At 28.6% G+C, this 18,747-nt stretch overlaps 1 protein-coding gene across 1 annotated transcript in view; it reads left to right on the forward strand.

The window, feature by feature from the left end:
- The window catches only part of LOC109605236 (carbonic anhydrase-related protein 10), a 178,174-nt gene that overhangs the window by 136,983 nt on the left and 22,444 nt on the right, over nucleotides 1–18,747 (forward strand). Inside the window, exon 7 of the mRNA XM_049970166.1 lies at nucleotides 12,128–12,282. Within this exon, the coding sequence (XP_049826123.1) occupies nucleotides 12,128–12,282 (155 nt within the window). The remainder of the gene's footprint in view (nucleotides 1–12,127; nucleotides 12,283–18,747) is intronic.

Below are 18,747 nucleotides of genomic sequence, written 5' to 3' on the forward strand. Positions count from 1 at the left end.
CTGGTTTTTTGACCAGAATAAATTTACTCCAAAAATTACATGTTGTAAAGAACCGTTTAGCAGTTAAAGTTATTTCCGGTATATTTTTCACGTTCCGGTAAATTTTGCGTGACTTTGAATGTAAATTAATTTATATTAGGTGCGTTACTAAATACAGCCCCATAAAAGATCATAAAAAAAGAAAAACCTTTATACTTATTCATCATGAAAATTTGTACCGGGATCTTTTTAATTTGTATAATTTATGAAATAAGTTACGAAGTTGTTAATCTAATTGTGGAAAAATGATTGTACTTGATTGCGTTATTTTTCATCGGTCTGAAATGTTTCTTTTTTTAAGATTTTTATGCGAAATTTGAGATAATTTACACGTGATAAAACGTCTTAAAAGTACAGTAAATTGCGACAAACAAAAACAGTGAAGAATGGGTCGACACAAAATGGTAACGAAATGAAAAATCCACTCGTTTTAATGCAGAAATGCGGATTGTAAAGCGTTGCGTGATAAAAATGCACTTTATAGATGATATTTCACGCTCGGTGTCAATTGTAATGACATATCACATATTCACTTTTATCGTTTTAACTAGTCGGGTAATAAACGTGTGGCGTATATTCTTTGAAATTCATTTCAATGGGTTTAACAGTTGGTAGCTTTTCCATATGTGTTAAATGTTAACTAAAATTATTTATCGTGGAACTATTTCATACCGCAATTTAACTACACTGCTCAACTAATAATAATTTGTACAATTCTTGTATATTTAATAATAGGTTTTCGTTTATAATTATTACAAAAAATCTTAAACACATCTCAACTTAATATGGGATATTTCCACTTCTACTACGAATGTCAGCCTCACATCCTCTGTTCATACTCAAAATCTTTCATTTTGATCCGTATTCTCCCCCAAATTTCGAATAGAAGACGCTCCACATCCTCTAAGTTATTCTGATGGTTAGGATGATCCATTAAACGTCTCCTATGAATGTCCCTATTGGATTAAGGTCTGGACTGCGTGCTGGTCAGGCCATATCTTCCCTAAGTCATCGTTGAATAGTTTCAATACTTATTATACCCTGTCTACGTTTTCTAGTTGAGACTAAACTTCTTGTAGTCACAAACCGTTGTCTTACAGTTAAATACCTAAAAAACGATCTTGAGCAGGAGTTGTGGCATGATTTCTACCCTGACCTGGTCTCTTAGTATGGTCATCAGTCTTCATGTACCGTTGTAACGTACAGGAAATGGGATACACCAAACCTTTCGGTTATTCTGCGGTAACTCCAACCTTCTTCCACTAAAATAACCATTTAGACACACTCATCTCGACTTATATTTCTAGATTGGGATGATAAATGAGTTATAAAAATGTTTAAACATTTTTTAAAAGTCACACGAGTATGTTTCAAATTTAATACAAAGAATGTACTTTTACTTAAACAGAAAAAATTATTTACATAATTAATGCGTCTCTTAATTTCTTTGAACAGTGTATAATTTGAATTCTTACATTCTGAAGATTTAACAATTACCAGCATTTGTACGAATCTGTGTTAAAAGTACTGAACTGTATTTAATTATTATTTAATTTCTTATTTACGTGGGAGTCTTCAAAGACAAACAAAGTAAATAACTTGTATTTTGATTACCGTACCAAAACAACCTCTAAGGGCACATTTTCCACGACAAGACGAAAAATAAAAAAAGTATACGAGAAACACAAGGAGTTAATATTATTGTGACTGGAGAACAGTCATTATAAAAGATAAAAAATCAATGACTGGAGCAATGTTGCGTCGTCGACGGAGGGAAAACAGAAAAAAAAAAAATTAGTGCGCTTTCACGGTAATAAAAGCGAACCGAGATGGGATTGGGATGCGGAGAGCAGATACTTAATGTATGTATAAATCACGGTCTTATAAACATATTTTTTTAAAATATATGTACGTACAACGAATACGGGCGAATCTCGACGCTCTGCATTAGTCAAATTGCTCGCGATCTGTCTAGTTGATAATGGCCGTCATTTTTAAGGGGGGCCAGAACGGGGCCCGTCATTTGTTAAGGGACGACATGTCGCTATTTATTTGTACGGTTGACAAAGCATTTAGGGACCATGTTGCTGGTGCACGTTAAGTGAAAACTGGCAACTCGGAGGAGGGCCGCACACTGACCGTTTCGGGGGGTGGTGGTGCAGTGTCGTTATGCCGGTTGTCGGTTGCGTTATTGCACATTTTATTGACGACAGCCGGGGGCGTATTTCAGACTTACTTTGAATTATCGGGCGCGTTAAATCTGGCACGATTACCGTTGTGATTGAGTGTCGGGTACTTAGTTGTTTGTGGGGGCGGGGTGGGCAACTTTAATCTTTCACACGTGATCATGAATATTCAGGGTTTTGAAAAAATTACGTTTGTGTGGAATATAAATAACAAACGAAATAAATTTAATTCATATTTCAACCTGTTGGCTTTTTCGTAACGCCTGACCTCATCCGTTTCATTTCAAATCGATCCGTCATGATTTCATATTTCGATGGGACTGAAATTTGTTGCTCCATTACACATAACAACTAAAAATACTCCGCAACATAGAAAATAGATTACATATATCCATCCAGTGAACAGATTTTATAGATTTTTGGTGTTCCATATGTAAAGCTACAAATGACAACACTCCAGTGAGGAACCTCAAACTGAAGAGGAGAAGAAAATAGTTTAAAAGACAAGAATTTTCGGAAATACTCAAAAAATTGTAGCAAACATTTCAAAAACATTTGTTGTTCTCATTGGACAAGTATAAAGTCCAAATTTGTCTTATAATTAGACCACTGGATCTATGGGCTCTATTCTCTACGACACTGAGTGTATTTAAATTATTCTGAAAATTTGGTACAACTAATAAGTAATAATGTTTAAAGATTCTTCATAATATCTTCGATTATGCCGGTGAAAATCCCCGTGGAACATAAATTACTTAAAAAGTTTTTACACACATGCCCTTAATAACAGCCGTGTTCAGAGTGTGGCGTCGTGGGGATAATGCTGATTTAGCGTATCGAAAATTGTGTGTGTTTGTGCGTGGCATCCGTATTTTAGATCCTCGCAAAATATGACAATGATAAGTTGTCGGCGGCGCATTCACATCCCTGCCGGACCACTTGAGCAAATACGACTAAATCTGCATATCCGACCGCTGTCGATTGTTATTTATATATATTTACGTTCGGGATTTTCGGATTTGTGCCGTGGTATCGATGGCGGCACGGAAACCGCCCTTAACCCACTTCAAACGGGATGAAAATGACGCTGTTACGGAAATAAAAGTGTGCAGTGATTAACACGGTTTGTTCGGGGAAATTTTTTAATTCGGTCAACAACCCGAAGGCAAAATTGGATTTGTGTTGATGGTTCTGGGTTTTTTTGTTTTTTTCGTTTTCAACGGGGAAAATGCAACGGTGGCGGGAATAAAATCTGTGTTGTTGAGATAGAAACAGTAATTGAGTTTAAACAATTTTATATTCAGCCGGTTTGAATGAAATTATAAAAATTCAGGAAATATTTCCAAAATATCAGATAAAAACCAGACCAGACCAATAAATGTATTTTCAAAACTTTAGTATATATTATTAAATTTAATTTCTAATTTAAATAATAATTCTTTATATATCATAATTTAATAAAATTTTTCTAATATTGCAACACAATAATTTTTTAATAATGATAAATATTAAAAACATTTAAATTATTATTTCCATATTTACGACAATGGAAAATTATTTTTTATATTTAATTTAAAAATACTATACAATTATAAAATATATACTTATGCTTTGTTAAACATTTAAAATTGATGTACTATTAATAAAAAGATATCATGAAAACTATTAATATAATATTTTCAACACTTTTTATAAATTATGAAAGTTATCTAAAAAAATTTTCTTCAAAAATTTTTATTAATATAAATATTTAATATATAAATCTGTGAAGACATTAAAAATTTAAGATAATCTAAAGTGATAATTATGACTTTAGAATATAAAATTCAAAATTTCTATTTCTATATAAACAATATAAAATAATAATTATTTCTTTATTTACTTTTCAATATATATTTAAGTAAAAAAATCTTTCATAACAATTATTTTTCCTTTTTTACTTTTTATTAAATTCCTTAATAAAAGAACTTAAAAAATTAAGAGTATAAATTAATTTTAAGAAAATGTTTGTTAAAAAATATATTTCAATTATTTCTGAATTTACATATATATAATATTTTTCTTATATTATTTGTTAATATTATTAATATATATACATAATATATAATAATATATAATAATAATAATAATTAAAAAATAATATTATTAATAATATAAGAAAAATATTAACAGTATTGAATATTTTGAAAATACATAATAAATTAATTAATCAAAAAAATGAATAATAATAATGCTTGTTTACTTTTTATTATATTAATTAATCCAAAAAAATATTGTATAATAATTACATTAACATGTTTACTTTTTATTATACTATTTAAGTTTATAATGATCATTTTAAATTTTAATAATAAATTTAAGATTAGAAATTGATTTTATATTTATATTTAAATTGCTTCTTGATAAACATCAACACAAAATATTTATTTATTTTTGAATGTACAATGTTTTGTATAAATTTTGAATATTCGAAAAATTTTCAAAGTTATTGAAGTCATTCGGTGTTTTTTTTGAATCCTAAAACAGAATAAATTAAATTTTTCGTTTTAAATATAATAAGGAAAAGTTAACGTCATTCGTAATTACATATATTTTATATGTGCAATTTTAATTAAGTGATTCTATGTAGCTCTTGACTATGTATATTTCACGTCAGTAATTTATAAACCGTGATATGTTTCATTGTATTAACGAACGTAAAGGATTATACTTATTCATTTTTGGAATTTAATTAAAATTTACTTAAACTTTAATTTTCTAAAGTTCTACAAGCAAGAGAAATTAGATTTCATGTTACGGACATGCGCTAATGTAACTTATACATATTTATAATTAGTTTCGTGCTAAAACTCCACTATAAAAGGAAAAAACTAAATTTTATTACTATTATTATTAATATTTTAGTGTTAGTGTTCCATTCTCTTAATATATAATTGACCAATTCATTTTAATGATATAATACAATATTAAAGGTAAATATTTTTTTCAATTATCTTATCTAAAATTTTAAAATCTAATACAAAATTTATTATTTTTATGGATCTTTTTTTAAAATATAAAATTTGATTTTCCGTTTAGTTATATAATATTAAATGAATAATGAATGTATCGTACTGAAAATTTCTATTTTGACTCAAGAAATTGAAAATTTGCTAATTTAAATCTTTAAAAATTATAAATTAATGAATATCCTAATTTTCCTATAAACCTTTTTGATTCAGTCATTTTAAAGTTTATTAAAAAGTTCCATATCTACACTAATACCTTCAAACAAATTTTCAAGATTTTTGTCCATAAAAATTGGAAATTATTAAATATTCCAGTTTTCTTATAATGTTTATTGATTATTTGATACTCTATTATTAATTTTTGCTTGTGAAATCTTGCCACGTTAATAATTAAAGTGGAACAAAACAAGAAAATAAATTTCTGCCATTTCCCACCGAATAGTTTCGTTTGCATCCATTAAAAACACATGCAGACAATAATAGACGACGACACGAACGTCCAGGTATTAATTCGTACGTTGATTCGATCGCAGGACAAAGGCATTTTCCTGACGCTGCACCTTTTCGTCGAAATCGCGTCCCTTCGATTACGTGGAATGCATGTCTGGTCCCGGAGTCGGGATTCGGGACATGTTCCGGGACGAAATGGGACAATGTTTTCGGAATGTGTTCCCTGGACCTGTTCCTTTTTAGTTGGATGATTAAAGGTAGTCACGACTCCTTTTATACGTTTACATTCGGTTATGTAAAGTTTGAATCCATTCAAACGTTTAAACTTATTAATTTTCTATAAGTCAAACAATAAAGTAATTAAAAAATTTAATCAAATATTGTACTGAAATTTCACAATAAACTATTAAGATGGCGATCGTGAATATTCATGAGCCGGCGACCGTACATTAAAATTGGAATTCTTGTCGAGTTAAATAAGTTTTTTTAAGATAAATCTCGTTAAAACTCCATCGCGAAAAACTAAAACGACGCAAAACCGTTTTTGAATATCAAAGTCGGAAACATAATGGAAATCTAAGCATAAAAGATGTTCATTAAAGTCACTGACTTTGAAATCGCAATATAGACAAATATTAAAAGAGTGGATGGGGCGCCGGATTTTTTTTACAATTACCCCCGCATAGCTTAAAAGTCGACGAGCTTTTTTCGCGGCGTATTTTTATGGTGCTCCAGTCATGTTTGTTTGCAATTTACCGGGACGATATCAATTTGCCTTTCGGAAAAAATATTTCTCCTTCGAGTATTTGCCTTGTTTGTGTTTGCTGAAAATAAATCTGTGACATGTCAAAAATATTTCTCTGTGGTAAAGGAATAAAGGTTACCAACAAATTGTACAAATTTATATATTAATAATGTTTAATATACAGTATAATATATATAATATAATAATATATACATATATTATATATATTTCTCCTCAAAAAAATATACCCCGTCAAATTTAAATTTCAAAAATTGTTTTTTAATATTATACATAATTTGTTTCTTACATTTATGATTTTTTTCAATTTATAAACAGTAATAACTACATAATTTATAACTGAAACAAAATGTGTAGTACATTAAATATTCTACAAATGAAAATCAAATAACATTAACGTCCAGCAACATTTCCTAATGAATAATTCATCACTTCCCAGACATTTACTACTAATAAACACAACCCCAAATAAATCTTTAATACAATTTCTTTCCCAGTTAATTTCGTGACGTTCCGATGCAATTCCAATTCAAAATCGTCCTCATGAATTAAACAAACGCATGCGACTCATAAAATTACATACGTGGCGAATTTGAATTTACAAAAGATTAGTTCATTATTATATTTTCGCAATAAATTCCGTTTTATCTGCAAGAATGTATGTTAAAATGAAAAGTTTTTACGGGAGTTATTTCGAAATCCGCACGCACCGTACGGAATAACTTTTCCCGCATACCTTTCAACGTGACGTTCTTATTTTATTAGACGTGTATCTCGTGTAATTTATGAATTTCATGTTGTGCCGCTTCGGTTTTAAAATGCCCCGGAAATAGTTTTGTAAAAATCTTTAATTATATTTATTTGGCTTTATTTTACTTGCGGAATGGAATTAATTGAATCGAGGAATGAATGACATTAATTCTTTGTGGAATTTTATATTTTTTCAATTCTCGAACGGTTTTATTAAATTTTAATAATACTTAGAATCTAAGTAAAAAAAATATTGTCAAAAAAATTAAACTAAATTTATAAAATATTATATATATATATATATATATATATATATATATTCTCTCTATATCTATATATCTATATATATATTATATAATACTTTTTTTGTTGATATAATTTTAGAAACAATTTAAACAATTTTACAAACAATTATATATATATATATATATATATATATATATATATATATATATATTTCGTAAAAGATTATCATGAACGTGAATCTTTTTTAAAAAACATACTGATTTTTTTAATTTACATTATTATTATTAAACATTATTTAGTATCCTAAAGTTTAGGTAAATTTTTGAAGAAAGTTATATAATATAAATATATAATTAATGATTGCTGGCCAAAAATTTATCAAAATTCACTCAAAAAAGGTAATTTTTAATATCAATATAATTTAATACATTGATCTACAAAAATTTTGAATTTTTTAACCTTTTTCTCCAATATTCTTATTAAAAATTCCTTATTATATTATGTTCCAAAAATTGAATCGATATTTTCAGGTTAAAATATAAAATTTTTAAAATCAAATTTGACATTTTTATCAACTAAAATTTTAGCTTTTTTAATTTTTACTATATTACTTTTATTAGATTTGGTTCCAAAAACATAATTGACATATTCAGGTTAAAAATTCATTAAAATTAAATTTTCTATTTTATTATATTCCAAACGTTTAAATTTTTAATATTTAATTTTAAATTTGCCTATAAAAATATAATTGACATTTTTAGGTTTAAATTCATCAAAATTAAATAAATATATTTTTTATTTAATAATTAATTAATTAATTAATTTAATAATTAATTAATTTAATTTATTTAAACAAAAAAGTTAAATCTTTAATCAACTTGAAATTTGGCTTAATCATGGAAGGAAATCTTTAAAATAGGAAATCGATAAATTAAAGGAATTTACATAATATATACAATTTTTGAAGAAAATTGAGTTAATTTATATTAGAAATGTAACAAACATATTTAATTGCAAAATGGAATTGAAAATTTATTAATTAATTTAGAATTTATTTTATGCAAGATCAGCTAATAAAACTCAATAAAATATTTAATAATAATAAATCATTTTTTTAATGAGAAAATATTAAATAAAATAAGGAAAAATTGGTAATAAATTTAAATATTTTAAAATTTATATAAAAATTTCTTAAAAGATTATCCTGAACGTGAATATATTTTTATAAGAAACATACTGAATTTCCTAATTTACATTATTATTATTATTATTATTATTATTATTATTATTATTATTATACATTATTTAGTATCCTAAAGTTTAGAAAAATTTATTAAATTTTAAAAATGGATAAAATAATTGAAAAAGTTTTGATGAAACATTAACTTAATACTTTTATTTATGAACAATTGAAATACGAGCAAACAACATTTATACACACACAGCAGACTTGCACAATGCCCCAATCATCGATAAATCATACTATTACACCGCAAGCAATTAAAACAACCCCACATAAAATATAAAATTGCATAGTAAGTCATACACAAATTGATTCGAAAGGCGAAATAATAGATCTGCGGAGGTAAACTCTGTAAAAGGCAATCTCCAATAATCGGATTGTCGCGGTAAAGAGGCTTTTGTAGCGGCGCCGAAGCAGCAGGTGCTAATCCCGCGGGATTAGGGAGCGGCCTCCCGGCGCGCACGAACCTCCCCCAGCGTGCGAACCACGTCGACACACACTCCTGCACTTGGCTCGACCGCTGATTTACCTGTCGCTAATCCACTGACGGCCTCTGTTTCGTAGGTGCTTCAGTGTCAGATGCATGCTTATGTTTTAGGGAAAAATTATTTGAAGTATAACATGCTGTACTTGACAGTGCTTTAATTTGAGTTTAAAACTGAGATGTTTGAACTCTTAATATTTATTATTTTAAACTATAAATAAACAAAACAATTAATAATATAAAAATGCTAGTTTAAAACTATGTATATTAAAACAGATTATCATAATTAAATGTTTGAAATTTTTAAAGTTCTTTATATTCTAAAAATATAATTATCATTTTCAGGATAAAATTTCATCAAAATTCATTCAAAAATTGCTAAATTTTCAAGGTCAAGATCAATTTTAAGTATAAATTTTTTATATTTTATAATTTTTCCTACAAAATTCGTATTAAAAATTCCTAAATCTATTTTAAATAATCATTTTTCCTTTCAGGCTCAAAATTCATCAAAATTCTTTCAAGTAATCACAATTCTTTTAACTTCACAGTAATTTTCAGTATCAAATTTGATATATTGAAGTACTCTTATTAAAACTTCTTAATTCCATTTTAAATTTTAGATCACGTTCCAAAAATAGAATCAATATTTTCAGATTAAAATATAAAATTATCAGTATCACATTTGACATTTTTATAAACTAAAATTTTTTCTTATTCTACTATTATTAAAAATTTCTGGATCTAAAATTATAATTTGGATTAAATTCTAAAAATATAATGATGTTTTTAGACTAAAAATTTATCAAAATTAAATAAAAAAATTGGAATATTTTCAAGGTAATTTTAAATGTCACAGGGAAATTTTGAATTTTTTAATTATTCCTACTTCTAAAATTTCTAATTCTCTTGTGATATCTATCATAAGTTTTAGTTCATGTTACAAAAATAGAATCGATATTTTTAGACTAAAATATAATATTTTCAATATTAAATTTGACATGAATATGAATTTTGCATTTTTTAATTTTTTCTATGCTGCTCTTATTAAAACTTCTTAATCTATTTTAAATTTTAGATTAAATTAAAATATATTATTAATGTTTGTTAAAAATTTATCAAAATTCACTCATAAAAATGCAATTTTTTTAAGGTCAAGGTAATTTTTAATATCAATATAATTTAATACATTGATCTACAAAAATTTTGAATTTTTTAAACTTTTCCTGCAATACTCTTATTAAAAATTCCTTACAACATAATAATGTTCCAAAAATTAATTCGATATTTTCAGGCCAAAATATAAAATTTTCAAAATCAAATTTGACATTTTTATCAACTAAAATTTTGGCTTTTTTAATTTTTCCTATATTACTTTTATTAGATTTGGTTCCAAATTATATATATTTTCAGGTTAAAAATTCATTAATATTAAATTTTTTCAAGATCAATGTAATTTTTAATATCAAAATTGATAAATTGATCTAAGAAAATTTTGATCTTTTTATTTTATTATATTTCAAAAGCTTTAAATTTGTAATATTTAATTTTAAATTTGCCTGTAAAAATATAATTGACATTTTCAGGTTTAAATTAAAATAAAATTAAATAAAAATGTTTTTATAAGATTGAGATAATATTTAATAATTAATTAATTAATTTAATTTATTTAAACAAGAAAGACAAATATTAACCAAATTGAAATTTGGCTTAATAATGGAAGGAAATAGAAAAGTAATATATATATATATATATATATATATAATTGCAAAATAAATTGTTTTTCGAAGTTACTAAATTTACCATAATAATTTCTAATCTCCGCAACAAATATATAAAATCAAAAATAGTTCAGATTTAAGAAAAAAATTGTTGTAATTGTAAAATATTAAATTAAAAACAAATATATTATAACAATTTTGGAAACAACATTAAACATGTATAAATAAATTATAAAAATATTCATATTACTTTCACTAAATAAATCCAAAAAATCGTCCTCATTTTAATTTTTCATGTCATGTTTCAAAATGATTGAATGCTCCGAAATACATATTTCGCCGTTCAATATTAAACCAGCGACTTAATCTCAATATAAAAAAAAAAATAAAAAAATCCTCGAACGTGATTTTCGCCGTCGTCCCATAATAAATTCTATATATGGACAAATATTGATATTTCAGTGCTACATGCGAGTCACAAGAGCCATTAAATTCGTTTCTCCGGCACATGGACTGCAGCGAGTACATTCTGGCCTCGCAAATAACTTACGGTCCTCATTCAAATGCAAATTGAACGAATTCTATTATTGACATTAAGATTGTGCATTTATTTACATAGTAATGATTCTGTATGTGCCCTTCGAAATGATAATGCAAAAATGTGAAATTAATTTATGAAAGTCCGACCATTTAATAACTACAAAAATCAATTTACGTTGTTGGTTTACTGGGCAAGTGATCAAACAAAGTTTGCGTTCCGATTAAATGTGATTAATAACATTAAGTGCCTTCAAAAAGTCACACAAGTTAGATAAATTTCACCACGTTCCGACGAAGAGACTTCAATTAAAATTAACTGCGTGATTCGACCGAAACTTGATTGAATAGATAATGCATCGCCCTCTCGGGGGTGGCTTTTTATTTGATTAAGTGCATTTACCCCGATCATAAATTATCGAGGAGAGCGTTCCCGGCCATAAATCACACACTATCATGTAAACAACTATTTCAATCTAACCCGTCGTTATCTGCGCCCGAATAGTTTTTTTCCTACCCCATCCACCCCGGACTTTGTCTCCGGTGAAATGGATGTCCTCAAGATGCCGGCCCGTACCGATCGACCGGATTAACCGGCCAAGATTGATGCTACGTCCGGTCCGGATTTTTAAACTTCACATAATTAAGCGGTCCGTAATTAGTTTTTGAGAAAATAATAACTTTTTGTCCGTTGTTTCAGGAGCTGCGACTCCGATAAAACATCTGTCGTTGCGCAGCATGCTGCCAGACACAGATCACTTCATGACGTATGAAGGTTCGACGACGCATCCGGGCTGCTGGGAGACAACCGTTTGGATCATACTTAATAAGCCCATTTATATTACCAAACACGAGGTAAGAAAATCACTTGTAGAAATGCATGTCGTTATCTTCGTCGTCGCGACGCCGAATGCCGAACAGACAGCGTTATTAATGTGTTTAATTATGTAAGTGTGTGCCGGTTCGGATGTTTTTTTTTTGTAGTCTCGTGGCTGCTTATGATGAATCTGTTTTCGGTTGGGGATGAAGTATTACTCTTTCATGAGTATTAATGGTGTTTGTTTAAAATTTCGGCGATATTGATTTTTTAATTACAAAATGTAATTGCAACATATGTAATCAATTTAAAATATACTTAATTATAAACTTTTCTATTTTGGCTCCTCAATTTTAAATTAATATATATTAAAAATACATTTAATTATTAGAGAGAAAATAATTTAGATAATTAATGATTTTTTTTAATTTATGTATACTAATTGCTCTTTAAAGTTTAAATTTTTATGTTTATTAAATAAATAATAAAAGTTTAAATGAAATTGTTTTGAAAAACAACTAAACCAAACAATCTTTTTTACCACAGAGAAACATTTATAATTGATAAAATAAGTTGTTTAACACATATTTAAAAATTAGTAGTTAATAGCTTTTTAAAATTTAAAAACAGATAAAAAATAAAGGTTTTAAGAAAATATTTTAAAAAATAATCGAAACTAGCAAAAGATTAAAGATTATTAAAAATATGTAAATTTATTTGTTTATTTGAAATTCATTTAAAATGTAATAAAATGTCTTTTTTTCCAAAGTAAAAATTACTGAAAACATTTTTTTTTTTGTAACATTCAAAATATTTAAAGTTTTAATATAAACTTAAAAAAAACACTGATAAAAATAAAGGTTTAAAAGAAAATATTTTAAAAAATATGTGACTTTATTTGTTTATTTGAAATTCATTTAAAATTTAGTAAAACGTTTTTTCTTCCAAAGTAAAAATTACTGAAAACTTTTTTTTTTTGTAACATATATTCAAAATTTTTAAAATGTCTAATATAAACTTATAAAAAAAAAACTGAATCTATCAAAAAATATCAAAAATGGCCAAAAATTTAATAATAATATAATTAAATCATTAATTCAATTTATAATAAAAATTTAGAGACTAAATGAATTTTTAAATTTGAATAATTATTTAATTAAAAATAAAGTGTTTAATGAAATTGTTTTTTAAACAATCAAATCTAAAAATATAAAAAATTAATTAATTAAAATTAATATCTTAAAAATATGTTAAGTTATATCTTAAAATTTATTTAAAATTTAGTAAAATTAGTCTCTTTTCCTAAATAGAAATTCTATAACTGAAAAAATAGGATATTTTGTAATACTAAGATATTTAAAATTAACTAAAAACTTTTAATTTAATGATTTATTCAAATTAAAAATGTTACTTCCTAAGTAGAAATTTTATTACTGAAAACATATATTTTTTGTAACACATTTAGACATTTAATGAAATTTTTTATATTTATTTTTAATAACAACTTTCTACTTTTTAAAATTGAATATATATTGAAAAACAATCAAAACTAGAAAAAAATTAATTAAACATTACACAATTATTATAATAAAATAAATTTATAAAACTTAAAAAAAAAAAAATTCTCATTATAAAATTACTGTTACTTTGTTTCGAATGTACTCCAAGTTGCAAATATTTTTCAAAATACAGATTTTTAAACAATAGTGCAACATTGTTTAATAATGCCAAAAACTATTCGCTATAACCAGATATACTTTTAACTCAAACCCATTAAAAGCACACATATAAATGTGGCTTTAATTTCCTGCCTACTGTATTATATTTTTGTTGTCGACATAAATGATTGGATACAATGGAGGCAATGAATCGATTGTCGAAATTAAATTTAAAAATGCCTTTGAACTTTTAAAGCTGCAGTTTTAAATTTTTATTTCAAAATCGCAAATGATTTGATCGTGTTAATTAAAAAGGTTCTTATCAAAGGACAATACAAAGGCATAAAACGAATAATGAACTATTGTGCACAGTAGTAGTTAATTTTTCTATTTCATATATATGTATATTTTTATTCAATAAATATAATAAAAATAAAACATTGTATTTAAATATTCATTTTATTGACACCTTGATTAATTTTAACTGTCAATAAATGTATTTTTGAATGGGAACAATAAAATGGAACACATAAAATTGCGGCTTACTTTACAACAAATGGTTGGATTAAATGTGCGTTTGAAATTTCCACAAATTGAATATTTTTTTAAAAACCAAACTATTTTTGGTCGTTGATGAAATAATTTAATAAATACCAACACCGCAACGTCAATCGAAAACCGATACCAGAAATATATTTTATTTTTCGACAGATAAAAACTAATCGAGGTGAACAATACATCAATCTTTTTAATTTATTAAACGACATGTCATTGAATTTCTTTCGGTCGTGTTCTCCTTTGTGTGCAGTTTATATTGCAACATCATTAATCAATATCAATCATGCTACATATGAACCTGCTTCCGATAAACGATAATACTTCATAATAAAAACTTCCATTAATACTTAATTGTTTTTCTACCGCAATAATATATCGAATATTAAAAGTTTAAAACTTTGTGACTAATTATTTCGTATTAAACATCAAATTAACATTATTCATCTTAATAACTATGTGTACTATATAAATAATGGGACAATCCGAAAGCCATTTAAATAAAGTGTGTAGGTCACCAGACCACAAATTTATAAAACATCCCCATTCGAAGTAAATTATGTGACCGGACCGCACACAACGTCCCGTTCGGTATAACGTTGGAGCGTCGCGACGTCGGCCGTCCCTATCTGCTGAAATAGTGCCTTGTCGGACACCGAGTGCACGTCCGTTCTTTAGCCCCGGCATTATCTTCATCCAGTCTCGCCCTCATAAAACCAAATGAACGGGAACATTTCGATTGATAATCTAATTGAAGATTAACCGGTTACTGGATTTAGGAATGTGTGGTTGGAAAGAAAAATTATATGTACTGTCTTAGGTTAACGTAAGTTAACAGTTTAGGTATAACCATTTTATTTACAATTACATGTGGAATTTAGAATTCCAAAAATTTACTGGTTGTTTAAATATACATAAATATAAAATCTGAAATGATAAATATGCTTTTTTGAAGTACATAATTAAGAATCTTAAGAAATAAAGTATTTGAATCTAATTAAAACTACATAATATTAGCTAAATAATGAGTATTTAGATAATTTATTGTTGCTCTATTCTATAAAATGTCACATGTTTTTCTGAATAATGCTGGACATAAATATAGCAATTTTAATTTTGAAAGGGATTTTTAATGATTAAATCTGTGTTATTTAATTCAACATTAAATTAACTCTTTGATTTTTTTATAATAATAAGACAGGACAGAAAAAACAATTAACAAATTAATAAATTATTTTTTTAAAATATTTAAAAAAATTGTTATACTTATGGCCACTACTGTATGTATGCCTCCACATCTACATCTGCAAGTCTATCAACATTTTATTGTTATAAATTTTAGTAATTCTTATATCTTACATTGAATAAAATTATCTATTAATAATAATTAATTGTACTAAAACAATTTATGACATATTCTGTATATAAACACTTATTTTCTTAGTTTAAAACACGTATTAATTAATTTTAATAATTAAAATTAAAAATTAAATTGTCGTTTCTAAAAGAATTTATTATAAATGTAAAAAAGTTATTCCGGTACCGGGAATCGAACCCGAGCCTCCTGGGTGAGAGCCACTAAACTAACTAAACTAAAATATATTTTATTTGTCTTTTTGTTAAAATACACATCATTGGCTCGTACAGCTCGAGACTCCTGTGGGCACTATATATAGTAGGCTCCGTTCTTGTGGGGGTGGGTTACCGAATGGAGTCCGGGGTTGTCCACCTTCTTGGGGATTGGCACTGCCAATTGCCGGTGTCGTGGCATCTCCGAGCGTCAGCAACGATGTTGAAAGCAAAATGGGTCCAAGACCCCCCTCACATGGTCGTTGCATTTCTGGGGGCATTTTGTCTCAATATGATTTAGATAATGGAACCTGTAGATGAAATTAGCGGAAACTGTTGCTGGATGGCCAGCTTTGCAATTTAGTGCGCTCGGGAAAAACTTAGTCAAAAAACCCGTTGAAGCATTTTTGGGGGAGGTTTCGCGTTGTTCGGATAATGTTTTGTGGTTTAGTGGGCGTCTTTACGTTTTGCGTTTTAAGTGGAAAGTTTTGAGTGCGCGGCAGACATTATGGTGGGAGTTTGTGAAAAATTGGAAGTTTATGGTAGAGGGGTTTGTGTTTGTGATTAGGGTCAATGTTGTGGATTCTGACGTCAGCCATGTGTTTTGTGAGTATCGAGTGGTGTATTTGTTTTTCGTAGAATTTATTAGCCTCTTGGATGATGTAATCCTGTACATATGGCACTCCAGTTGTGTCGTGTATGTGTCGGGTTCTGCTTCTCTGGGGTGCGCTGATTGCCATTCTCAGTATTTTGTTTTGCAGTCGTTGTAGTATGTTAATGGCGGTTATTGAGGCTCCACACCAGATGGGGCATGCGTATGTCATGATGGGTCGGAGGATTGTGGTGTATAAGTTAATTTTGTTATCTCTACTCATGGGGCTGTTTGCTGAGATTAGGGGATATAGTGGCTTGATTGCACCAAATATCTTTGGTCTAATTTTGTCTATATGAGGTCTAAGGGTCAGCCGATTGTCCAGATAGGTGCCTAAGTATTTCACGACTTTTTTGCATGGAATGATGGTTCCGTCTATAGTGGGTGGAGATACTATCCTTGTGTTAGTGTATTTTTTTGTAAAGTTGATCAATTCTGTTTTTTCAGGATTTATTTTAATTTTCCATCTCTCAAAAAACGCAGTGAGCATGCCCAGATGGATTTTAATCTGTTGGGTGGCGACCTGTGAGCTAAAGGACGAGCTGTAGATGGCAGTGTCATCAGCGTATAATGCCAAGTTAGTGTGGGAAAACTTAGGGATGTCGGAGGTATAGAAGTTGTAGAGTTTTGGTGCGAGCACCGTTCCCTGTGGTACTCCTGCCGAAGTGTTTTGTGTTTCGGATAATTCCCCGCTGATTTTTACCTGGAAGGTCCTTCCTCGTAGATACGAGTCGATTAGTTTGACCAGACATTTAGGCAGTTTTAGCTGGTCCAGTTTATACACTAGTCCATCCAACCATACGGTATCGAAGGCTTTCTGCATATCTAAAAAGAGTGCAACTGTGTTTCTCCCGAAGTTCCAGTGCTTCTTAGTGTGTTCAGCAATTCGCGCCACCTGCAGGACTGTGCCATGTTTGGGGCGGAATCCGAACTGCTCGTGTGGTGTTATGTGTAGGTGTGAGTCGGCTGTTTCCAGGCGTCGCAGTATAACTCTTTCGGCTACCTTGGAAATAGAGCTTAGTAGCGATATTGGCCTGTATGAGTTGGGGTTATGTGGCGGTTTACCGGGCTTTAGTACGGGGATAACCACAGCGTGCTTCCATTGTTCTGGGAAGTATTGCAGCCTAATAATACCATTGATAATATAGGTTAGATGGACCAGTGTCTTCCTTGGTATGTTTTTTAAAAGGATGTATTGGATACCGTCTGGTCCTGGAGCTTTGTTATTTGGCAGCTTTCGCAGAATTTGCTGCACTTCACTCGGCCTTGTGAGTAGTTTAGCAAGTTCATTGTTTTGAATTACCTCTGGTTGAGCTTTGTGTATATTCTGAGCCATTTGCTGTATGTAGTTTTGTTCCGGTGTGAGGTTTGTCGTATCAGTTTTATGAATTTCTGCAAAGTGTGTGGAGATGGCTGTAGCTTTAGATTTGTTGGACATGTGCTCGATGTTGTTGTAGAGGATGGTCGGGTATATAGGACGTTCCCCTTTTAGTTTCTTTACGTATCTCCATAAGGAGCAATCCGTGGCTTGGAGCCTGCCCAGAAGGTCCCGCCACACGTTATTTCTGTGTTGCCCGATTTTATATGTAATTTCGTTTTTGAGCCGGTTCATTATTTGTTTGTCATTGTCGAGTTTGTATTTGTGCCAACGTTTTTTGTGGTAGTTTTTTGTTTTGATAGCTTCTGTTATATCATCTGGAAGATCATCTGCTGGTGGTTTGGTTTTTGTTACCTTAGTAGTTTTGTTCCTGGCTATTTTTAGATTGAGTGTGAATGAATCCACTTCTCTCTTTAGTGATTCCAAATCCGTGATGTGACCTCTTAGGACCGTCAGAGTGTTTAGCTCGTGCCTGTACATGTCCCAGTTCGTTTCTCGGAAACAGAATTTGGTTTGTTGGAGGACATTTGTTCTTTTTTGTTGGATATTAATTAGCACTGGGGCATGGTCGGAGTCTAGTTCATGGAGTACAGTTGGTTCAGTCACTCTGCGTACTCCATTGCTTATGACTAGGTCTATTGTTGATGGAGTGCCCCCGTTATTGGGATAGTGCGTGGCTTCTTCAGGGAAA

The sequence above is a fragment of the Aethina tumida genome, chromosome 7 (genome assembly GCF_024364675.1).
Source record: "Aethina tumida isolate Nest 87 chromosome 7, icAetTumi1.1, whole genome shotgun sequence".
NCBI classification, from domain to species: Eukaryota; Metazoa; Arthropoda; class Insecta; order Coleoptera; family Nitidulidae; genus Aethina; species Aethina tumida.